This window comes from Saccostrea cucullata, unplaced genomic scaffold (assembly GCF_032062105.1).
Source record: "Saccostrea cucullata isolate Sc308-1 unplaced genomic scaffold, CSIRO_AGI_Scuc_v1 ctg136, whole genome shotgun sequence".
NCBI lineage: Eukaryota > Metazoa > Mollusca > Bivalvia > Ostreida > Ostreidae > Saccostrea > Saccostrea cuccullata.
In genome coordinates this window covers 393,903-419,899 of record NW_026930969.1, presented here as the reverse complement: position 1 = coordinate 419,899, position 25,997 = coordinate 393,903, and the positions used below count along the sequence as shown (strand labels likewise).

At 32.3% G+C, this 25,997-nt stretch overlaps 1 protein-coding gene across 4 annotated transcripts in view; it reads left to right on the top strand.

Annotated features, from left to right (window-relative positions):
* LOC134230768 (immunoglobulin superfamily DCC subclass member 3-like) overlaps positions 1 to 25,997 on the top strand; it is a 56,463-nt gene that overhangs the window by 13,961 nt on the left and 16,505 nt on the right. For 2 of the 4 annotated variants that reach the window (XM_062712614.1, XM_062712616.1), the window contains 5 exons: positions 5,729 to 5,825; positions 5,957 to 6,138; positions 6,265 to 6,426; positions 7,769 to 7,903; positions 8,832 to 9,090. In XM_062712614.1, coding sequence (XP_062568598.1) covers positions 5,729 to 5,825; positions 5,957 to 6,138; positions 6,265 to 6,426; positions 7,769 to 7,903; positions 8,832 to 8,902 — 647 coding nt within the window. In that variant the 3' untranslated portion in view covers positions 8,903 to 9,090. Of the gene's footprint in view, positions 1 to 5,728; positions 5,826 to 5,956; positions 6,139 to 6,264; positions 6,427 to 7,768; positions 7,904 to 8,831; positions 9,091 to 22,601; positions 22,788 to 22,937; positions 23,058 to 24,300; positions 24,398 to 24,544; positions 24,727 to 25,997 lie in introns of those variants that run through there. The other 2 variants (XR_009984420.1, XM_062712615.1) reach the window with 2 other exon arrangements.

Sequence of the window (25,997 nt, the reverse complement as noted above, 5' to 3'; positions counted from 1 at the left end):
GTGAAGTAGGGTCTTAATTTATATAGATAGGTATATAAAGGGATGGGTTAATTTGGGGGTGTATTAGGACACACATTGTTAAAAGTAACTTAGTAACATAAGCTAAGAGGTGAAAGTATCGTTTCCTTTTCCAGTTTGGGTATGCCATTTGGGGTTTGTTTCAGTACAAAACCCTTGAAGACTACTATAAGCAACACTTGCAAAAAAATTTTTCTAAGTTCTATACTACTTTATCACGCAAGGGAACTTGATCAGAGGTGTTTTAATGTTTTAAAAGCCATAAAAAGAATGACCGCATTTAAGGTAATTTATACAAGACTTTAGTAACCAGTGGAAAAATGCAGTGCCGGTAAGTATCAACAGTGTTAGAGTCAATAGAAGTTGTTTTATACGGACAGGTCCTTGACTCCATTTTTAAAACTTGTGTAATCACTTATTCTGTAAATTTGCATTGGTGAATGAGCAGTACCTGATCGATGGTGACCATTTGCGTTGAGGTACTTCCGCCGTCACCATGGATCTTGGCACCCCATTGGTGGCGGGTGCAGTTCCATGATTACTCGTAGTAGACACGAGTAACCATGGGCCTTGATTACGGCGTTTTCCGTCACACCTCAACGCAATTGGACGAATGCAACAATATTATTACGTTCATTCCATAGTTTATTGATATTTGAATTAATTGATTGACTGATTGATTGATAATTAATTGATTGATTATTGCATAGCTGACGTTCATGCACTTGTGACGCACCCAGTGCATGATCCGCACGATTTGGGTCGTCACATTTGTTGTATTGATTGTTGATTGTGGGGTAGCCCTGTGGTTACTTCAGAAAATTGACCATTGCGGTCCGAAGCGCCATATTAAAGAAGCAAAATAACATTCATATCGTTTGTTTGATTTATCACTGTATACAAAGTGCTAATCGAAATCTACTTGATTTGGATCACTAGCTATATTTGTTTGGATCATTCAAAGTTTCTGTCTGCACATTTAGACAAAAAAATGTGCTTTTATATACGTTTTCTTACTGATAATATAACTACTTCAAACAATATGAGACTTCTTCTTGGTATATTTAAAGATAATCATATTTTTGTTCCATCTACCCCTCCATAAACATCTGTAGCAAGCGTTTTTCACGCATCTAATGGTCATTTTTCGACTAATCATCCACTGGAATGGACTGTTGACATTATTTCAATAAAACATTTATTGCAATGTTTGATATGTCATCAAACGTAAGCTATCGAATTCGACCACAAGGTCTTCTTTATAACTTGACAATTACATCAAATATGCACCTACACAACTTTTCCAGAACTATTTTAGGTTTGCGTAGAAAATATCCAGAAAGCTATCTTTGTTGTCATGACAGCTATACTTTTTTCGAGTATACATATAGCATTTAGGCCTAGTGCAATTAGTAAAATAATTTATTGACGTTACTTTGTGTTTACAACAGTACTGTACAATATTTTCTTCCCCAGATTCCTCTTACATTTCAACAATGACCCAGTCCGTAGGAGGTCCATGTGTCATATGCTCATCTTAGGCGTTTTATGCTCAATCGATGAGTGTGATACATATGTATTTATATAAATTATAGAAAAAGTAGTGTGGCCTCTTGGTAAGTTACTTAGGTACGAAGGAGAGTACAAATACATAGGCACCTGACGTTACTTATTGTTCTTTTAATAAAATAAATTATACCCCTATCTATAACATTTTGAACCTTTCGTGATAGTATCTTTTTAAACTTCTAATGGAAGCAACTGTAATGACGTTTTTATTTCGTTAATTTATATGTTTAGTTCCATTTTTTCATTCCGGAATAAAGGATGGCTCCAGCATAAATTTCTTCGGGAAACAGGAGGGGGTTACATTGTTGTCCTTAACACTAAAAGATCCCAACACAAAAATTCTATTTTATGGTTGGGGATGGGGTCGGTTGATTGGTGGACAAGCTACATTCTTCCATATATATTCTCATTTTTCCTATCAACTTATGACAGTCATTCATCAACAAAAACATACCAAATTAAGAATTTTAATTTCGCTCACCAATTTACATGTACTATTTTAAAATTTAAAACAATTTTAAAGATCGATTTCAACTCTTAGACTTTACATATACACAAGGTTTTGTTAATATTTAGTGGTGTAAACTGTATATATATATATATATATATATATATATATATATATATATATATATATATTCATTCAAAGTTTTGATTTGATAATTTAATGATTAAAACGCATTCAACTTCAAATCTTAATGCCGCTTCGTTCATTTACTAATTTCAATTCAGCCAAATAAGCGTTTAGAAGAGATTGCATGGAATATTTTTAAAAAAATTCATGTAATAAAAAGAAAACAAACGATTACCACATTTTTCAAAGAAATGCATGGATCTTTTTTCATAGAAATCATAACATATCCCTGAAAATCAATGAACTTCCGTAAAGTTCTATATTCTTTTATCGTAGACTGACTGTTAAGAGTTTGTGTTTCTTTGGAAGGAGGGGGGGGGGCAAAGTTATTTTGATATGGTTACTTTAATATTCTTAAATTTTAGTGAATTTGAAAAAAATTATCAGGTCTTGATCCCCTGACCTATATCCGCTTTTCTGGATCTGTCTATGGGGATATAATGCCAAATTTTAAATAAACTTTTATCTTCATAGATTCTGTTTCAGATTCTTAGTTTTAAATTCTGATGTCTGATGATAGTGTGAAAATAGGTGAAATTTTACAAAAGTTGCATGATAATCTCTTTATCATAGATTTATAAAAGAGGAAAAAAAGTGTACATGGCGAGGACAATCACCCGCTCTATGACGGAAAAGTTTTATTTTTCTAAAATTATGTTGTCGGTAATGTCATCTTTAACGTATTAGATTCATATATTGTTCTGAAAGACATATTGATTGAAAATTGTTTTTAGACTTATTAAGTCGAAAATGGGTACGTTTATATTAAATGATTCTAGCTAAAAAGATTTATTTTTGAATATGAACGGACCAGGTTTCTATTCGAAGTATTGTGTTTAAATTACGGAAAAGTATATGCATTGTGTTTTTTTAATGGCGTCTGAACCCATTCTATCTAAAAGTTGAATATTTCTTAAATGAAAAAAAGTGAGGATAGTGAGCATTGATTTATGTCGAAAAATATACAAACAAATACAAACATGTGGGCAGGGCATAAATACGGACCCCCCTGGAAAACCAGAGATGGGAACAGGTGCCTAGGAGGAGTAAACATTCCTTGTTGATCAGTCACATCCTCTGTGAGCCCTATGTATTGATCAAGTAAACGGAACATTTCGTAATCAAATTTAGTATTAAAACAGAGGTATAACAGTTGAGTGAAAGAATGAAGCAAAAAAAAACGACCCAAGATAAATTAAATGATAGGTTGAAAAACTTTATTTGTCTCAACAAATTCGTTTCTTTTTAAGCAAACTGACACACAAACAACAAGAAGATACCGTAGCATATTGTGGTTAACGCATTCAGTCTTACGCCTATCACGAGCTTTGGAAAAAATTCGAATAGTTTGTGAAGCCCTTTTTCCGTTTTACATACCTTTAAAACATAAGTAAAAATATATTACGTGTTTTTATCAATAAGTTATTTAATGACATAAACTTGAGACAGTGTCTTTGGATTATACTCCCCCTATATACGCCTTCATTCTTCAAGAAGTATTCTACTCAAATCAAACATAGCATTTCTGTATCAATCGTGACAAAACGCAAACCAAGTATCGCACAAACAACAGCAATGATAGCACATTTCATCAAATTCTATATTTACTTATTTCTGTGTAACTTCTTTCGACTGATCAATGTTTCTCTTGTGATAATAAATGCCAATACTTTTTCAAAACTGTTTAAATCGCGATAATTTTATCAAAAAACAATAAATCTTAATTTCATGCAAATCACAAAAAAGATCCGATAAAAGTATAGCCATCGCAAAAATATGTTGCAAGCATAGTATAGCATTCACTCAAAACAAGAATAGCCCAATTTCTCTAAAAAGCGTAATTTATAGAAATCAGATGATGTTTCGTGGGTGAATTAAGGCGAAAACTAGGATACAATAACTTTTACAACAGAATATAGTTTGAAAAAATTAAGAACAATTGAAATAATTCAAAATGAGCGAAAATCACATTTAAACTTAGTAAATGAGAATTGGTATCGAGTTTCTAACATGTTTCAACGTAAAAATTTTCTCAAATAAATTTACATTGATTCTATAAAGGTTTAATAAGTTTTCTATATTTCTTAAAATTACTTTTACCAATATTTTGCCTGCAGAATTTTCTTTTTTACCCATAATGCATCAGAGTACCCAAAGCAATATAGCAAGTGATCCAAATCAAGTAGATTTTCGATTAGCACTTTGTATTCAGTGTTTATAGTGGATCTGAAATAACTAGCATTAGTGAATTCTAAGCGTTTTCAGCATATTTCGGCATTTTAAATGCATTCAAAACGTACTCTTGGTTACAACTTCCTTAAAGATATGTTATAAACAATTCCTTTAAAGTATAAGTGGCAACAATGTGTAATGTTCTTGTGAGAATCGTTTGTTTGTTTTTCCTTGTTTTTATTAAGGCTCAGTAAAGATTTAAAGTAGCTGAAAATCTCAAATTTCAAAGTTTTCTGGCTGTTACCATAGCAACTGAGACACATTGCAACAAAACTTTATTTGATATATGTTTCTTGTGTCAAGTACTAAGAATGAATGAATTTTCATCAAAATAGGTGTACGTGCGGGGCAACGAAGTTTAAGTGGTTACAGAGAATGGCTCTTAAATATTTGAAACTGAAATATGATTTTGCAGAATTTCTTCCTCAGATAAGAAGCTAAGTTGGATCACGACTTGGAGAATTAAATGGTAGTTCTTCTAAAATACAATTCAAACCAGAGGCGCTGTGAGTCCTGAGCTCACTAAGTGATATCAACTGCCTCCCATATGGTTAACTTAAGGTGGCAAAATCCATGTTTTGCTCTGGGCGACCCGAAATAATTTCAGATCAAAAAGTAAAACAGATGGTGCAAAATTTCATTATGTAGTGAAGAATATATAAAAATGTCATCAAATTTTATTCAGTGATGTCAGAGGAGTTGCAGATAAGAGATGGGTACCCTTAAATATTATAGAAAGAAGGTCGTGTGTATGTTTTGCCGTAGGAAAAAGTAAAGTACGATGTGCACAATAGCAATATGTAACAAAGATTCTGTGAAAGTTTCATTAAATTTCAATCAGTGGCACAAGAGAATTTGCGGATAAGAGATGAGTACTCCAAAGCTTAACAGATGGAGGTACAGAAAGACGGTCATCCTGATCACTATATACCCCCTCCTACTGCATTTCAAGCGGGGGGGTATAATAGATAGCTTTTTATTATCCCTCAATCGAATAAATAGAGATTTTATCCATCTTTTTTTAAGTCTTGAAAATTTCGTTTTCTTATTTGGTCTTTTTTCATACTCGATGTCAGACTTCTTAAAAATAATCTAACGATGGGGAATATTGTCTATGTATATTTTAAATGACCTTCCTACATTGCTAACATGGACAACTATAAAAATAACACAGTTATATTCAGCTTAAAATCTTTGCTTTTCAAGCTTCAACTTTAAAATCAATGGTTATATTATATACATTTACCAGTATCTTAAAAGAGGTTTTTGTAGTAGATTCTTCTACAAGCATCTTGACGGAGGCTGTTTATCAAAGTGGCGACAGAGTATTCGTTGGAGAAAATGCTACTCTTCTTTGTATTTTTTCTGGAAAGTAAGCATTTTCTCTTAATAATTTTTTCACTTCTTGTTTCCCAAAATTTTGCTGGATGAATTAAAAATTATATATAACATCAGAGAATTTGGAATTTTTTTTTATAAAGTATTTATTGTTGTTGTTAATAGCCCTGCTCCAAAAATAGAATGGCAGAACAAAAACGGAATCTACATAACAACAAACGACAAATACATCGTGGGTCAGTATGGACGACGGCTTCAAATCATAAACGTAACATTTGCTGATGAGGGTTTCTATGAATGTAAAACCAACAACAATCTAATTCAAAATCCATTTCTCAATGTCACATGTACGTAGAAGTTGCTTCTCCGAAGTTTTTAAATATTTTTTTTTTGCCGATTATATATTTTTTATCCATAATTTATTTTTCAAAAGAACAACGTAACTAATTTTTTCTTTTCGTTTTTGCAATTAGCCCCTCCGCTTTTTCCTGATGTCGGTAAGCGTTTCATGACAAAAATAATGCAGAATTCGACAACAGTGTCCATTGTTCTCCAATGCAACGCAATGTCCGCAACAGCCGAAATTGATCCTATTGTAATCAAATGGATGAAAAATGAAGAGATCTTAAATGAAGGTTTTTGTTTTGCTTGGAATGCATGACGAGTAATGTTTTCTAGCGTAAACATAATACAATACACTCAACCAAACGTCTAAGTGTTCACCTAACATTTTTTTTAAGTTTAAAAGGACAAAAGCATACAATAAATTATCTCTTAAATTCATTGTTAATGATGCATTTATCAGATCGATGTTGCGGAAATTTCATGAAAGTATCTCTTCTGACTTTAAAGCAAAGTTTCAAGGACATGATGTACCCTCAAAATTAAGATTCACATAAAATAATTTCTGTGATGTAAGAGCACAACTCACTCTAATTAAAGCAAGACATTCTTTCCCTATATATACCATGTACCCCTGAATAGTAGGTTGACCTATCAACTGCCACGCCAACTGTATGGATCATTCTCAACCGTTGAAATTGCGTGGAGGGGGAGGGGGGCTTTAACATTCCTTATAAAAGTTCCAAATGTGTTAAATAATATTTAGATTCAGGGATTTGACAGGGCAGTGCATGACATTTAAACTTTTTGGTCAACACTGAGGTCCGCCTTTGGCCTCTCACACTAAAGTGTTCCTCTTTAAGGATGATTCAGACTGTTTTAGATAATACTGAACTACCATGAGCACCACTTTGATGCCATTTTTGTGCCATTGAAGTTGCTGATTTAAATGTTTCTAAAGTAGCTTAGAACCATATATAACAATCTTGACCTCAGACGAAAATTTTGTCCAAAACTTTCAAATTTTGATAAGTTAGCGATAAGAATGACAGACAGCCTATAAAAAAATTTGTTAAAATGGATTTTAATAATGGTTGTTAATTTCTAAACGTAATATCAAGGACACATAATCACTAAAATAAAAGTGTTTAAAATGTGTTATTATCAACATTCCATAGGCTCTGCTTCCTTCCTCAATCATTATTTTGCCCATGTTTTGTGTTTTTTAATTTAACCAGTTATCAAAAAATTGATAATGGTTTCAAAGAAAAGCTAAAGCACGTGCCGTTAAGTACTGATTTTTTGTTTTTTAGGGACATTGGTTTTCATCCGTGATAATTTATTTTCTTTCGACAATTAATTGTTGAGAAGACTTATTGGTTATATTAATATACAAAATATCATACCACACTATCATCCAGTTTTTAAATAAATACATTTATTAGAGTAAACACTTAGAAGGTTTAAAGTGTATATGTTCAAATAATAATGATGATATCAGAATATAAAGTATCAGCATTTTGAATCACATCAGGCAATTGATAAACAAATATCAGGTTTTATTGATTCTATTCTATTCTCAACACACGCTATTACTAGCAGTGCATTGTTTTATTCTATATATCTTTTTAACAGATGTTAGATACCAGCTTTCAGGGGACAAAAAGACTCTTCATATTTACAACAAGAATTCAGACAACAGTGGTTGTTACACATGTGTGATAGAAAATAGTGAAGGAATTGCAGTAGCAAATTTTTTACTCCCTTACGGTAATATTTTTTCTCATTTACTGGATTTAAATTAAAATTATAAGTTGATGCAATATTATAGGAAAAAAATAAACTATCAGTAAAAGAACGGCATCAAGTGATTGAATGGTGCTGAATGGCAAATTCATGTAGTTTTCACTAACATTTTATTTATCTTTCGACAGTGTGTATACAGTAAACCTAATTAACTGTTCAAAGTTAAACTTTAATATTATTAAATTAAAGATCTTTATAAATGATTATATCTCAACGTTATTGATAAACTAGTTTGGCGGTTTACTCATTTGTTTGTGAACTTGTAAGAATCAGTTGAATTAAATTCCCAATGTTTTTTCATTTTCTGAGGAAGCAAGTCAAAGAGACACCATGACGCACACATGAGAAAATTGACAAACGTAGAATTTTGCATGACCCATGTAAATTTTGTTCCATTCCTAAAAGTATTATGTTTCAGAACCTAAAAATTCTATTTTAAAAGAGAAAAATAAAAGTAAAAATAATTTCAGTATGTCCCATAACGAAAATATTGCCTTACTTTTCCCTCTCTATTGTACGCGTGCGCAGAAAAGTTTGAATGTTACTATAGTTACAATGGTCTCAAGTACCCAGGAGTACCCAGGAATGAATGTAAGTAGACCAAGAATTTCGATGCAATCTTTTTAAATAGTTGTTAGAACATATTTCTCACCTTTGCCAAACCATATCCTATCTACGGAACATCAATATCATATTAAGATAACAAATTTATTGAGTTGCCTAAAAGATTTGAATCAATTCTAACTTTAACTGGTCATTTTTTAAAATTATCAAAATATCAAAAAGGCATTTCCCTAAAAATTTCAAGTCGAATGTTAACTTCCTGCCTCCTTTAGCCCTTTGCCGGATTATTGAAGCAGTAGATCAAGTTTGACGAGAGATCTTTTTGCAGGTGTGAAGCGCCCTTATGGTTGCACTGTTTGTAAGTTCAGACCTCGAATGGCCACAGAAAGAAAATGGTGACAGGGAATTTATTCTACGGAGTTTCAGACGAAAATAAAAGTGGATGTGACCGTCCTCCATCTTTGTACAGGATGTAAAATTCCTAGAAACATGAGGAAAGAGTTGGTGTTGTTAAACTTTACACATATTCTAATACAGATAGTACGAAACGGAAGTATCACTCAATTCACCGAAATCTAATTAAAATCAAACATGCGACCGTGGTAAGAAAGAGCGAAGTAAACAGAAGATTATATGCATTTTCATAAATTTGAATTTTTAAATATTTTTTCTAGATTGATCACCGTATTTTATCTGACCAGCCACCCTTCAGCCTTTTCACTGGATTCACTTAAATAACGTAACTTGCTAAGTAAAACCCTATTATATTTACTCCTAAATTTGGTATAAGAATTCTGCATAATGTGGTAATTACTTTATACATGTATACTATGGGTTCATTAAAATTTATGGGTACTAATTTTGGTGGATTAGTATAATCTCCTACAGGTTCATAGAGACGTAACTTCTTTTAGTCTTTTATACTTGCAAAAGAAAATAGGACTTCATTCGCTTAATTAATTATTTCGCAGAGGATTTTCATTCGTGTATGATAGGTAACCACAAATTCCGGGAAAATTGAGCCACCGCGAAATCTAATGATTCCACGGTGCATTCGAATCGAAACTTTCACGAACTGAACAGGGAAGATACTAGTAATGGGTGAGTCTACACTCGTAACTATCAATTTCCTAAAGAGCATTTTTTTAGTATATAACTAGCAATCTCATAAATAGCACTTCTTCCGCAAAATCTGTTCACAGTTTTCACAACTTTGTTTCCTATTCTATTTATTGTCCATATATATTTAGCACAGATGGCAAGAAACGACTTAGAGATGTAAATGTTATACCTTAGTCTTTCTGATCAAAGTACAGTATTTGAGGATTCAAGATGGAGAGCTTTGTGATCTGCCTCATTTTCCTTTGTGTCAGAGATGAAGCCCTTTACTGCAAAGGTAAAAAATTGTTTTCTTCGTGTTATAAAAACTTATTCTGACAGAAAAGTTAAACAAAAATAATATTCTGCATAGGCGTCGGAACCGGGGGGGGGCTAGGGGGGGCTTAGCCCCCCCACTTTTTTTCCAAATATATACTTAGTATAGACATTGAACATATCTTTGTAAGTTTAGCCCCCCACTTTTCACAGATACGTCTTAATATAGGTTAAAATTGGGAAAAGTGTTGGTGCTTGGGAGAAAATTTTTGGTACTGGAGTTCGAACCTAACCCCCCCACCCCCACGAAATAGGATTTTCGTGTTTGGGAAATAGACATTTCCTTTTTTTTTTTTTTTTTGCTTGTCAGGTTATTTTGGACATTATAACATTAAAGTTTGAACCGGAGTATTTTGTATCGATCTTTCATTCTACCCCATTATCCTTGTTTTGCCAACCCAAATACAACGTACTCAGGTTAGTATCAGTTTATTATACCTTTGCAGTAGTCAAATGACGATGATAATGAAAAGCTAAAAACTATGAAATCACAGATTATCGTTGGGATTAATTTTTTGTTGTATTCAAGCTATGAAAAGACCCGCGAATTTATGAAAATTTTACCCCACGAAAATATGCGATTTTACAGTTATTAATTATGTCAAATAGAATACGAAGATCTCAGTGTTTAATGCCTAATACATTTAAATAGGTATCTATGGTATAAAAATTATTCAAAGATTGCGGAAAATGATCGAGTTTCCTTCAACCCGTCAACTGGTGAAATCATCTTCAAAAATCTAGAAAAAGAGGACTTTGATGCTTATTATTGCACGGCCGAAAATAAGTTTGGAATTTCAGTCTCATTATTTTTCAAATTATCGGAAGCAGGTATAGCGATAATTATTGTTTTTAAACATGATGTCAGATCGAGAAATGATAAATGAAAAATAATTTCAGATCATTTGTTAACTTCAATATATATAAATAATCTATCTGTAATTTAATGTTCTGGACGTGTTGAATACCATATCAGTAGCATTAAGTATTATTTTATCCTTGTAAAATATTACCTCATTTATTCAACTATTCCAAGATATAGTATTAGTCTATATACTTGTCAAAATCATAACACAATGATATTTAAAAGTTCATTTTGTATTTCATTGTTGAATGATTGAGATTATTGCTACTACAAAGGTATTTCATACGGTTTAAATATTCAAAAGTGACCACCAAAATAACAAAAAGATATTATTTCTAATCTTTTGGTAGTGTTTTCGATGAAACGGAAAATTTATTTTTCAAATCATTCAATGAAAAGTCTCAAACTTGATCATAAAATATTTCCTGTTTCTATTTCTGTGCTGCGTTTGATATATGTTACATTGTATACAAACAGAACTGAAGTTGTCATAACTTAATATATTGTAGATCTTGACCAATTTTCTGAAGTATAGAACGTGCAAGAAACATGCAGGGAATGTCATCATTGCAAACTTCCCTGTCTCAATCAACCACGTTGTCAACCTAAAACGGAATGTATGACAGAATGGAAAATTGGATCTGGAACCTCAGAAAGTGTATCATACAGCGAATCTGTAACCTTGGATCGTGAAGGTAAATCTAAATCATGTACATTTAAAGTATCAATTTGAAAAATAATTTTTCCAGAAGCAACATAGCCCATCTATAATTAAATATATACAGATGTTTTTCAATTAAGAAACAATGTTTAGATTAAGATTTAATCAATTCTAATCTATTGAATTTTTTTTAAGGAAATCTTCATTTTCTAAACATCAGAAAATCTGAGGGGTATAAAAATTACACTTGTGGAATTTGGAATGAAAGAATCAATGTATTAAAAATAATCAGCAATACATATCTCCAAAGTAGTGGTAAGTGCTTTATTTTATATGATTGAATAAATCCTACAGTTTATTATCTCTCTGATTTGCTGAGATGTACAATAAAACTTCGTTATGTTCACCACCACGTGCCATTCCAGGCTTCTATCTAAGTCTACATTAAAAGAAATTTGATTTGGAGTTGGATAACCGCTCCTTACTTCTCTCATCCACAAAATTAAAAAATATTGAAATTACAATGATTGTCACGCGCTTCGTCATCTAAAACCAGTACAAACTTTATCGTGTAATCTATCGACTTCTTGTTTCTTTTTCACTTTTGTTTTAATTCATTCTGACAAATTGTCAAGATCTTTTTTTTATTTCTTCCTTTTTTGATATTTGATCTCATATTTCTTAAAATGACTAGAGACATTGTACGTTTAATAAATGTGAACAATAGAAAATTATCAATTATCATTTGGATTCAATGATAATTTTTAGATTCAAATCTTCTAAAAAAAAATGTTGTATTTATTTATATACCACTATGTATCTTACGTAACTTTTGTAGAGTCTTTTGAAGGCATCTCCCCAGAGGCAATTTATCAAAAGGGCGACAAAGCTTTCATTGGAGAAAATGCTACCCTTCTCTGTATTTTTTTTTATGGAAAGTAAGCATGTTTCCTTAAACTAATTTTTTCTAAATTTGCTATTAGCCCCTCCAATTTTTCCTGATGTCAGAAAGCGATTCATGACAAAAATACTGCAGAATTTGAAAAAAGAATCCACTGCTCTCCAATGCAACGCAATGTCAGCAACAGCCGAAATTGATCCCACTGTAATCAAATGGATGAAAAATGGAGAGATCTTGAATGAAGGTTTTTTTTTTTATTAATTTGTTTTGCTAGAAATGCATGAGGAGTAGTGTTTTCTAGCGTAAACATAATTGTTCTTATAATATATGTTCAAATAATTATAATGATATCAGAATCGATCATGGGCCCTGACTGTTCAAAAATAATGAAGTCCTAATACTTTATAGGTAAAGAAAGTGTATGCTTCTATTTAATATTTTCAAATTGTTTAAAAAATGTCAGCATACTGAATTACATCGGGCAATTGATAAGCAAATACCAAGCTTTAATGATCTATTGAAAATATATATCTACATGTAACCACACGATATTACCAGCAGTGCGTTGTTTCATTCTATTTATTTCTTTAACAGATGTTAGATACCAGCTTTCAGAGGACAAAAAGACTCTTCATATTTAAAACTTAAATTCAGACGATTATGGTTGTTTCACATGTGTGAAAGAAAATAGTGAAGTAATTGTAGTGGCAAATTTTTTACTCCCTTATGGTAATATTACAGACTGACAGACAGACAGACAGAGGGCAGACAGTTTCACCGTCAGGGGACTAATAAATCACTAATGACGATAACAAATTATTATTTGTGAAAAAAATATCGTTACACCGTCCTCGCTTTTTAATTTTCGACCGTTCTTTAACTAGTAAATAATGCGTATGAACATATGAAGCATTAAATTTTTCAACGAAAGGCGTCTTTTCTGAGTTTTTCATTCCATGAACTTCTGATAACTTTCAAATTTACGATTGATGTATACATGTAGGTCTACAGAGATAGTGAAATTGTGATAATTTGTTAACATGGTATTATTTTTCTGTTTTGCATTTGGACACAAAAAATCTAATTACGGACACTGTAATACAACAGAAAACAATTCAAAATAGGAGCAGAGCAAACACGGACCTCCGAAACATCAGAGGTGGTATCAGGTGCCATGTGAGGAGTGAGCATCCCATCCTGACCGGTCACACTCTCCGTGTGCTCCTTGTCAGCAAGGCTTAAAGTCTCTAATGTTAATAATATACCATGGGTCCCACGACAACGTCTTGAAACAAGACCTCAGGCATTGCAAGGATAAAATTGGTATTTTTGCAAGGTTTTCTAGCCATAAATTTGGGAGATATTTATAAAGAATTAAGTTTTATAAAGATAAAATATGCAAATTCCTGCAAAGTAAAGCATTTAAATATTACTAGCAAATTAAATTCTTATTTTTAAGCTGACGATTTAAGTTTGCTAATCATCGTCATATCCTCCGTTGTTGGACTTCTTTTGATATTTGCCTATTTCATTACAAGGTAAAGTGAATCATGTAAAAAAAACATAAAAATATATTAAATATATTCGTTAAACATTCAATAATTTATACATACTAACTCTTGAATACGATGGTGTAAACTTTAAGAATAATATCATTGTAGAGTATTTAAAAGAAAAGGAAATCAAGAAAAAAGTTTCACAACAGAGGAAATCGTTATCTCAGATATTTATTCTGAACCGATTCCTACACAAGGTGAAAGTAAAATGAGAACAAAGGATCACATCACAGCTGAAGACGAATCTGACTATTCTGTAGCTGATACGAATGATTACGAGTACTCACAGCCCCTCGTCAACAGAGACAATCGAACGGGACAGGTGCGTTCTGCAAAAGATGTTACCATCTCAGACAGTTAATATGCTGATAAAGATTTGGGTGAATATGATGTTTTAAGAGGGATCTAGGAATCGCTGAATCTATTGAAAATGTCGTAATTTTCTCTCTGGCCAATAATATTACGTCATGAAATGCGTCACCATATCCTGTAAATTCCGTAAATAATGATTAAAGTTGTCATATAGAGCACGACCTCTGCTCCAAAATACTGTGTGTTTACTTAAAATAACGGGCTTCATATTTTAGCGGCTTTGGCGAAGACCGCTATGTACTCATTTATAAATAGAACATACGGCACGAACATGCATAGCGCTAGTTCATGATTACACCAACTCCATATCCATTGAATGAGCCAAAATTTTGAATATGCCAAATCATGTACACGTACAGTGTGCAATTACATAACAAAAGTCCTGTTTCTGAAGATCATTTACATATGTTTCAATTTTTGGATCTATGTCTGCGCTCATATTTTAATTCTTAGCTGTAGGTATTCCAAGGTTTTCTGCAAAATTCAAGAACATTTCATTTTCACAAGGTCTGTTTAACAATACCTGCTTCTAAAAAAGAAATTTTGTTAAATAAAATGAGAGCACTAACATTCGAAGATTGTTCTTTAATTTGTATATGAAATGGGACAGAGGGTGAAAGTAACTTAATTGATATAATATAAGGACAGGGCCATTTTATGCAAAGAGTGAACCTTGCTCTTGCTTATTAATCATTAAACATTTTCTATTTCCAGCTTTCTTTTTAATAAGTGTTGAACTCTCAATTACAAAGATAAGTAAACTGTGTTTTGACGCTTACCTTTAAATCTTACGATTCGGATAATAATTCTGTCGTCTCAACTTCTTAAGAATAATTATTTAATTCTGATGACAAGTAATTGGTTTTGAATATGAAGGGTATTGAATATTTCCCTTAAAACCGCTTGACCAGGATAAATCAAAGTCTTAAAATGTGGTAATTTTTGGTTTTGACTTCTAATCTGCTCAAGTTTCCAAGAAATATATATTTTTCTCCAAGCATTCTTTTACAAAAAACGAATCGTACTAAATAGTTTTTGTAAAAGAAAACATTAATACAACAATGTGGGATATCAACAAAAGAAATAATTTCTTCAAAATCAGTTATAAAATTCTGTAATCAATGCCCTGAAGAAAAATATTAAATCATGTTTCACAAGTTTCATTCAAAATATAAATTAATGTTAAATTCCGGAAATCAAATTTCTCTAAAAAAAAAAACCCAAACTTCTTTCCTGCCACCATACGCCATCTTTCTGCAGGAAGCAAATTTCTTAAAACACAAGGAAGACTAGACTTGGTGTTGTTGAACTTTAAACATAATTCAGTACAGATAGTAGTAGGAAAAGGAAGTATCACTCAATTCACCGCAATCTCATTCAAATCAAACTTATTTTCTACTTGAGCATGCGACGATACTCGTATGTGCAAACCAACAGCTAATGGAAAGTTTTATGGTTTCTTTTATTTATTTGTATTGTTAAAAGATATTCTGAGACCGATAACTGATACAATATATCCTGGTGAGCTAGAGATAAAAGATACCACAGAATCTGACGTGTCTGTTTCATATTTGGATATTTTACTTTTTATTTTATTTTATTTTATTTTATTTATAAAGACGTTAATGGTAATATTCATTTTCAATTGTTTTCTCTATGATAAACACTAAAAAATTTCATCTTGTTAGTTTCTTGGTAATACCTGTGGTATGTATTACCTTTGGTATGTATATTTCTCTTTTGAAATATACTGAAAGGTCAAATGTCAACCTGCATGTATATGAGTGGCGTATAAATACAAAATAGATGTTTTGTTTAATTCTTTACTAGGTAATTAGATATGATATATGTTTTTACAAACAAAATAAATAATTAATTATCTTCGGATCAAAAGTTTGTCATTAGCATAACGCTGTCCACTATCACCGAGGACTCGCGAGGCCGAGAACTCAACTTCGTAAACAGCACATCTGAATCACGTCGAGAAATCGGCAAAGCCACATACAATCCATTATCTGACACAAACATCGTCCCTCAGTTATAATCATCCGATTTCGTAAGCAACTAAACTTCCTCTGCTATTCTAACATCCACACAAATCGGTTTCCTGACCAACTCAAGTTTCACCAACTGCAACATTGCATTCAATACGGCGGCGGAGAAGTGACCTAGTGCTTGTGTTTCCGACAACCTAAATCCAGGTCACATATATAATTCAAGTCACATATATGATTCAAGTTAACAAGCTTGCTTTGACCATAAGTTAAAATTTTGTTGTTTATTTGATAAATGTTGATACTAGACCACAGTAACTAAACAATCATTAAATTTGTTTCGTGTTTTTATGGGATTATTTTTTAATAGTAAAATTGGATGTCATGCGGCAGGGCAATGGAAAATATCATGGAATGCCTCTTGCATTTCAAATCTACTAATTTAGACGGTATTTCGATCTATATGAAGATTGTTATTTCAGGTAAAACTGAAAATATAAGGAATCACTGTCTAGTTGGGAGACTATATGCCAGGGACATCGACGATAGTGGGAAACATGGGATAATTTTAGCATAAATGCAAATCATCCCATATTTCCCACAATCGTTGGTGCCCCGGCATAGTCTCCTAACTAGTTAGTAATTCCTGAACAAACAACCAACCTCTATGATAAACGTGATGACTTTAAGCTTTTTATCGTCAACTTCCTTTTCTTATGCAGTAATATACATGTACCTTCATCTCATGAATTTGGAGTTTATATATCTCAGTTGATTCGATACGCAAGAGCAATGCTCTTCTTATGAACAATTTCGAAAACGAGGTAAATTATTGTCAAACAAGTTGATGGATCTAGAATATCAACAGTCTTGTTTAACGTCATTATTTCGTAAGTTCTAGCCCCGTGGGGATCCGGGTTAGAATAGGTCCTCAGTACCCCCTTGCTTGTCGTATAAGGCGACTAAATGGGGCGGTCCTTTGGATGAGACCGTATAAACCGAGGCCCCGTGTCACAGCCTCGTGGCACGATAAAGATCCCTCCCTGCTCAAAGGCCGTAAGTGCCGAGCAAAGGCCTAAATTTGCAAACCTTCACCGGCAATGGTGACGTCTCCATATAAAAGAAATATTCTGGAGAGGGACGTTAAACAGAAAACAATCAACAACAATCGTAAGTTTTATGGTCGATACAATGGTCTTGTCAGCAAATACAATTTATCATTGGGTCAAATGCTGACTGACGTTTTTCATACTTATAGTTAGTCCATTATTTATATACTGAATTGATAACGGATTTCCCTGTTATTTTCTGATCATGACAAGGTGCACATGGCGGGTGTGACCGGTCGACAGGGGATGCTCTCTCCTCCATGGCAACTGATCCCACCTCTGTTGTTTTGGAGGTCCGTGTTTGCTCTGCTCCTATTTTTTATTTTTTAAAGGACGTTTAATCTTGAATACTGTTCGTTATCTCCCTATATTTCATTTCTAGAATAGTACAAGGAAGATTCTAGTCATGGGTGAGTATATAACTATCAATTTCCTAAAGAGCAATTTTTCCGCCTATTATTTTCACTGTTTCGACAAATTTGTTTCCTATTCTATTTATTGTCCATTTATATTTAGCACAGATGACAAAAACACTGATAGAGATGTAAATGTTTTTGCCTTAGGAATCAAGATGGAGAGCCTTGTGATCAGTCTCAATTTCCTTTGTGTCAGAAATGGAACCCTCGTCTGCAAAGGTAAAAATGTATTTTTTTTACATTCTAAAAACTTATTGTGATTGAAAGCTAAACAAAAATAATATTCTGATTTTTAGGTGCAGAATTTATCAATTTGCCTCCTGTTATAACGTCAGAGTTTGAACAGGATTATTTTGTACCGATCTTTCATTCTACTCCATTATCCTTGTTTTGCCAAGCTAATAACTCCGTACTCAGGTGAGTAGTACTGTATTATGGCACGCCGATTGGTTCAAAATTATTTTCTGCACAACGATCAAGATTTTATACACGAGCTAGATGAAAAATATACACGAGTAAAATAAAAATGCACGTATAGGTAAAAATTGCACATAGTTTGAAAGATTTTAACACAAACATAACGAAAAATACACGAATCCGAAATTTTTTACACGATTTAGGGGTATAATATGCACAAACAAAAAATCAAAAATTGCACGAGAAGAGGAAACTAAAAATTACACAAACAATTTTACTGCGCATACAGCTGCGCATATCATTATTATGCACATAGAATATTCATCGTGTTCTTGGTATTCTGTACTCTTTATCTCTTCTGAGTCATGTATACTTAGCTGGATGTAATCGAGAATGGAAATTAAATGGCGTTGACGATGACATGTGCTTTACTTTGCTTTTTTATTTCTTTGCTAAACCTCGATCCGATTTCTAGCTAATGCCAATCGAACAAATGAAGTGTTTCCATGTGATCTATATGTGAGAATACTTCAAAGTTTTTCAAAATATTATGCCTCTTTTCTTGTATTGACCGAGATCCTAACTAATATATGGAGGTATTATTGTGACAAGAAGGAATCGTATAATGCGAGGTAAAAAAAAAAAAAAAAAAAAAAAAAAACATTGCATATGATGCTCTTGACTCCGAACGAAAAGTACCAAACGATAAACAGTGCGACTGACTAGGATCTTGATTTTCTAAAACAAAAATTGTTAGAATTATTTTTTTTTATTTTTTTTTTTATTTAAATAAACTCTCTATAACTTTTGAAAATTTCTAATTTATAGTTACAACTTTAACGGAAAATACTTGTATAAATATAAAATTAACACTTGCATAATCAAACGATTAATAAAGTTGATTATTCATGAAATTGGCAGAATTATTGCTGATTATAATCATTAAGCTGTAGAATTAATTTTGGTACTCTTCATTTGTACCTATTTTATTTTCTTTACCACTCGGAATAGGAAATTATATATACCTTTATTCATTTTATTGGATATATATTTTTTGAACTTAAAAAGCTTGGTATTACCTTAGATGTACACAGCATGTATTTAGATCTAATGTCAAACATAAAAAATATTTTATTCTAATAACACATGCATTCATACTTATAAAATATCAGGCTATCAGTTTTGGTTGGAGATCTTTAGCATACTTTGTTATGAATTCCTTCCATGAAATCTCATATTTTCAGTTATAATCTACTCAATAAAAACAAGACATTTCTTGTAAGCGTTACCCTCATTCGTAATGGCGATTGCATGACAAATGTTTTCATTTTGATAAAAAGGACCAGATAAAAGGAGAATATATATATACTCTATGTGCTTTATGTACATGCGCTTTTGTGTTTTGTTACTTTTAAAATATTGTGATTACTAAGTACATCTATGCGTACAATGTTACAAATAGGAAGCAATAAAAAAAAAATAGAATGGATACAGCAGTGTAATAGAACGTGTTTTATCACTCTTGAAAAATGCAAATAATTTTTGTTCTTTATGGAGCTCGATGTGTGGCAACTATTTTCCAAGACAACAAATTCTGTTTACATTTCAAATTCGACTGCATGATTTTTAAAATTATTTTCCAAACACTAAGTTTATTGTAAGATAACTTTTTTAACCCAAATACATGTAAATGGCCATTATGAAAAAAAGAACATGATTATACATGTACTTGTATTATTATGAAACGAAATTAATCGTCAATCAGGCCTGTAGACCCCCCATCCCCCCTCATTTTCGAGTACATGTATTGATTTTGCTATAGTAAATTTTCCTTTACATGCTGGTTGACCCCAACCCCCAATTTTTAACTGTTGTTAGGTCGAGCGCAGGCAAATCCCAGGATATCGTACCCTTAAATTCTTAAAAATATATTTCAGGCACGTAGCATCAGAAGGGACCTGCCCCCCCCCCCCCCCTCGTTGTTTTTTTTTTTTTTTTTTTTTTTTTTTTTTGCAAACAGAACCTACTTCCACTGTAAAATGTCCACTGAAAAGCCCCCTTTTTGTTGCTGGATTGGAATTGAAGGTGTCCCGATCACTACCTCAACGAAATACGATTTTTGAGATTGGACGCTTTACCTTTTTTCTGCTTGTTAATTAGAATGTTTAGGTCTAATTTGCCCTCACCCCCTCCTCACTTTAAAAAGCGATACTAAATGTGTATGAGCATAGTATAATTTTAAATTGTTTAGCTCCTTTATATGCATTTTACCTATTCAAAATAATCTACACTAGAAAAACAGAAATTCACATAAGTAAAACACCGTATAATTTTACTACGAGTTATTTAAAAAAAAATTATGGATTCGTTTAGTATTAAAATTAAAGTTGCGCAATTATTTGTTCGTTTTTTTTTTTTACTATTTACTTCTAAAAATGTATCGGGCAAATTCCACAACCCAGATGGCAGCAACATTGCTTCAAAATCTCTGAATGATTGCTAGTAACCTTCAATCAAAAGGTATTATTGATGTGTCAAATAACTATAAATCGATTAGCGTACCAGGTGTCTTTCATTCCAGCACCAGCAGGGAGCCAGGAATCTCTCGATATGAAAAGGTCACGCATCCACAACCTTAATTATTACCATAGTACACACAATGGGTGGTGGAGGAAAAGAGTTTCATTTGTTGTTAACTTTCCTGTATTACCTCACGCTGTTTTTATTTATTTACCTTTACTATGATATTATTATCATTGTTTTGAACTTTCAAAAGATATTGCTATATAGAGGAATGACATAAAAAAATCTAGCAATCAAACACGCAACTGATAATATATATGCACCCCCCTTTTACGTTTTCTATACATGACTGTGTAGAATGTTTTAAATAGAGGGGTGTTAATTTATATGCATATTGTAGTCATTGTATAAAATACAATGTGCGTATTCTTGAGAGTCTAGCGTACTAGTAATTCTGAAAGACTGAATCCTTTTTTAAAAGATTGAATAAATATTGTTCACACATTATTCATCCTCTTGTTTTATAACGTTTCAAGCATCCGAGCCACACTGAGCTGTTCTCTAATGAATATTAATGAAATGTGCGCAATGATGATGCGCCGTATATTATGTCGATGTTGTATTCTCACTTGTGCAGTTTTCGTTTTTACGTTTGTGTAATTTTCTCATTATATCGTGTAAATATTTTCTTGATTGTGTAGTTTTTGTATAGTTTGAGTAAATTTCAGTAACTTTGTGTGTATTTCCCGCACTTTGTGTAAGTTTTGACTTGCTCGTGTAATTTTTGTTTAAGGTCGTGCAGAAAATATTTTTGAACCAATCGGCGTGCCATACTGTATCCTACCTTTGTAATGGTCGGATGGCATGATGATAATGAAAAACTATAAACTTTGTAATACTAGTATCTAAATTTATATATTATACTTTCATGTAAATTAGTTGAATATGATTGGTCCAGAAACATTTGTTAAAAAACAACTATCCCGCTGAATAATGAAGCCAGGCCCTCCAGTGCAGCAACAGTCAACATTCCTTGACGACGGGTGATATTCCAAAAAATAGCAACTGCGCAGAATTTATGCGCGCACGGTTCACTGTTATATGTATTTGTATGAAACATTCAGTATAATATAATTAATATAACATGTAGTTGAGTATAACATTGAAATTTTTCAACCTTCGAAAACCATTGTCAACCTCGACTGGGCCTCAGTTGACAATGGTTTTCTTGGGGTGAAAATTTTCAATGTTACACTCAACTACATGCAATATTTATATAATATTAATCTAAATTTTTATGTCTAATTCATTACATTAGGTATCAGTGGTATAAATTTTTTTCAACGTTTGTGGAAAATGACCGAGTTTCCTTCAATTCGTCAACTGGAGAAATCACCTTCAAAAATCTAGAAAAAGATGACTTTAATGTTTATCATTGCACGGCAGAAAATAAGTTTGGAATTTCAGTCTCACTGTTTGTCAAATATCGAAAGCAGGTAAAGCAATTATAATTGTTTTTCAACATGATGTCAGGTCGAGAAATGATAAATATAATTTTAAGATCATCTTTGGACTTCAATATATACGAATAACATAACTGGAATGTTCTGCTACTGAAAAAAAAATTGCAGATGGTTTTAATATTTTAAAGTATTCACTTAAATTCCAAAGAGGATAATTTTTTTTTAAATCTTTTACATTGCAACGACATTGATGACCCGAAAGATGCATTTAAGCATAAGGCTCTATCATGATAACAAAATGTGTCCTGCTTCTATTTATTTGCAGTGTTTGACATCTGTTGAATTGTTTACAAACAGAACTGAAGTTGCCATATCTTAATCTTGTAGATCTTGACCAATTGTCTCCAATATCGAACGTGCAACAAACGTGTAAAGAATATCATCATTGCACACTTCTCTGTCTCAATCAACCACGTTGTCAACCCGAAACGGAATGTATGATAGAATGGAAACTTGGATATGGAACCTCAGAAAGTGTGTTTTACAACGAATCTGTAGCATTGGATCGTGAAGGTACTAGTAATTCCTAATTATCCATTACCAAAGGTTTCAATAATAAATCTTTTAATTAAAAAAATCGATGTACTTTAAACAAGACACTATACTAAGAGCAAGATTCGATGTATTCTAATTTATTGAAAAAAAAATCATCTCATAATTTAGGAAATCTTCATTTCCTAAACATAAGAAAATCTGCCGGGAATAAGAATTACACTTGCGGAATATGGAACGAGAGGATAAATGTATACAGATTGAGCAGCATTACATATCTCCAGATAAATGGTAAGTGAATTATATTATTTGATTGAATAATTCCTATCTCTCTGATTGGCTGAGACCCATCAATGTAGAAAAATCAAATTCGTTATGTTCACCAGCAGGTGACTTTCTAGACTTCCAATCTAAGGCTATATTTATAGAAGAAATTCGATTTGGATTGCCACTTTCAGATCCTAGTTCCTCTCATCCACAAAATTTAAAAATAATTGAAAAAAAGCAAATTCAAAGAATTGTGGTCCCCCGCTTTCGGTGTCTTTGTGGCTGAGATGTTACTTTTTATGACATATAACTCCAAGGTGAAAGGGTCAGAGTTGTTTGTTTTTTAAGAAAGGTTCTGTCACAGGTAAACATATGTAAAGGATGAAAACCCTAACCGTTCAAAAGTTATGGCAAAGGTTGAAGTTTTTTAAAAGTAAGTCAACTCCAAAGTCAAGGTCAAAGGGTTTAAGTTCTTGGTATCAAATGAAAGGTCTTTCCACAAAGAATACATAGGTGAAATATGATAGTCCTAGTTTCTACCGTTTAAAAGTTGTGAACAAGGTTAAAGTTTTTAAATGGAAGTTAAATCTCCAAGATCAGTGTCAAAGATTCAAAGTTGTTGGTATCCAATGAAAGGTCTTGTCACAGAAAATACATAGGTGAAATATGAATGTCTTAGTACTTACCTTTCTTAAGTTATGGCCAAAGTAAAAGTTTGGAATTTTGTGTTAAAATTGGTCAAACTCCAAGGTCAAGGTCAAAAGGTCAAATTTGGTGGTACCCAAAGAAAGGTCTTGTCACAAGGAATACACATGTGAAATATGAAAGTCATAGCACCACTAAATCAAAAGTTATGGGCAAGGTTATAGTTTTTGTGACAGACAGAGTGACAAACTGACGGACTGACGGACAGACGAATGAGATTCAATGTCCCCTCGCTTTCGCGAAAGCGGGAGACAATTACAATTGTTTTGCACTTCGCCAGCGAAACCAGTAAAAACTTTATCGTGTAATATATCTACTTCTTGTTTAATTTTCATTTTAATTCATTGTCAAGATCTTTTTTTTCTTATTTCTCCCTTCCTTTTTTAAAATTATTTGATCTTACATTTCTTAAAATGATGAGGAGCGTTGTCTATACGTATATAAAATGAGAACAGTAGAAAATATGTTATTTTGGATTCACTAATAATGTTTAGATTCAAATCTTTAAAAAAAATTGTTGTATTTTTTATATAGGCTACCATTTTGTACGTAATTCTTGTAGAGTCGTCAAAAGGCATTTCCCCAGTGGCATTTTATCAAAGTGGCGACAAAGCTTTCGTCGGAGAAAATGCTACCCTTCTTTGTACTTTATCTGGAAAGTAAGCATGTTTCCTTTATAATAACATCTGACAACCTGTAATTTTGCTCGATGCAAAAAAATTCATACACCACATCAAAAAATTTCAAAACTTTTGTTTGGTTTGTTTTTCACATGCATATAAAGTATTTACTGTTGCATTTAATAGCCCTGTTCCAAAAATTGAATGGCGAAACAATAACGGAACCTATATAACAACAAACGACAAATACATCGTGGGTCAGTATGGACGACGGCTTCAAATCATAAACGTAACATTAGCTGATGGGGGTGTCTATGAATGTAAAACCAACAGCAATCGTACTCAAAATCCATTCCTCAATGTCACATGTACGAAGAAGTTGTTTCTTCAAAGTCTTGGAATCTTTTTTGCGATTGTACTTTTTTGATTCATAATTGATTTTTTATAAGAACAACTATTTTTTCTTTTCAATTTTGCTATTAGCTCCTCCGCTTTTTTCTGATGTCGGAAAGCGTTTTATGACAAAAATACTCCAGAATTTGACAAAAGAGTCAACCGCTCTCCAATGCAACGCAATGTCCGCAACAGCCGAAATTGATCGCGTCGCAATAAAATGGATGAAAAATGGAGATATCTTGAAGAAAGGTTTTTTTTATTTGTTTTGCTAGAAATGCATGAGGAGTAGAGTTTTCTAGCGAAACATAATTGTTCTTATAATATATGTTCAAATAATTATAATGATATCAGAATCGATCATTGGCCCTGACTGTTCAAAATTAATGAAGTCCTAATACTTTATATGTAAAGAAGGTGTATGCTTAAACACTTCCTTCTGCTTAATATTTTCGAATTGTTTATAAAATGTCAGCATATTGAATTATATCGAGCAATTGATATGCAAATACCAAGCTTTGATGATCTATTGAAAATATATATCTAACCACACGATATTACTAGCAGTACGTTGTTTCATTTTATTTATTTCTTTAACAGATATGAAATACCAGCTTTCAGAGGACAAAAAGACTCTTCATACATGTACTTACAACTTAAAATCAGACGATTACGGTTGTTACACATGTGTGAAAGAAAATAGTGAAGGAATTGCAGTAACAAATTTTTTACTCCCTTATGGTAATATTACAAACTGACAGACAGAGGGACAGATAGTTTCACCGACAGGGATTATTTGTGAAAAGAAATATCGTTACACCGTCCTCTCTTTTTAAGGTAATCCGATCCTCAGGTTTATAAAATTAGCAGTTAAGTAATCAAAAATACTCATAAAAGTATCTCTGAATCCACAAAGTTACGTAAATTAGTCTACAGTATTTCTTCAAAGTTAAAGATTACAGTTAATCATATTATATAGGGAAAATTGCCAAATCTCCAATATTTTTGCAGAAAAAGCGAATTGGAATATCTGCAATGCATTTTCTGATTGCAAATTCATCAACAATTATATTTTAGGTTTAAAAACGATAGGTATCCAGACATTCGGACAAATCGTCATGATTTTTATACTTATTTGGTTTTTTTGTCTGTTATTTCCGTTAAATATTCTATAGTACATAGTGTAAAAGGCCTTTGCTACATGTATCATTGCAAGACACCAAAAATCACTTCGTATTTCATAACA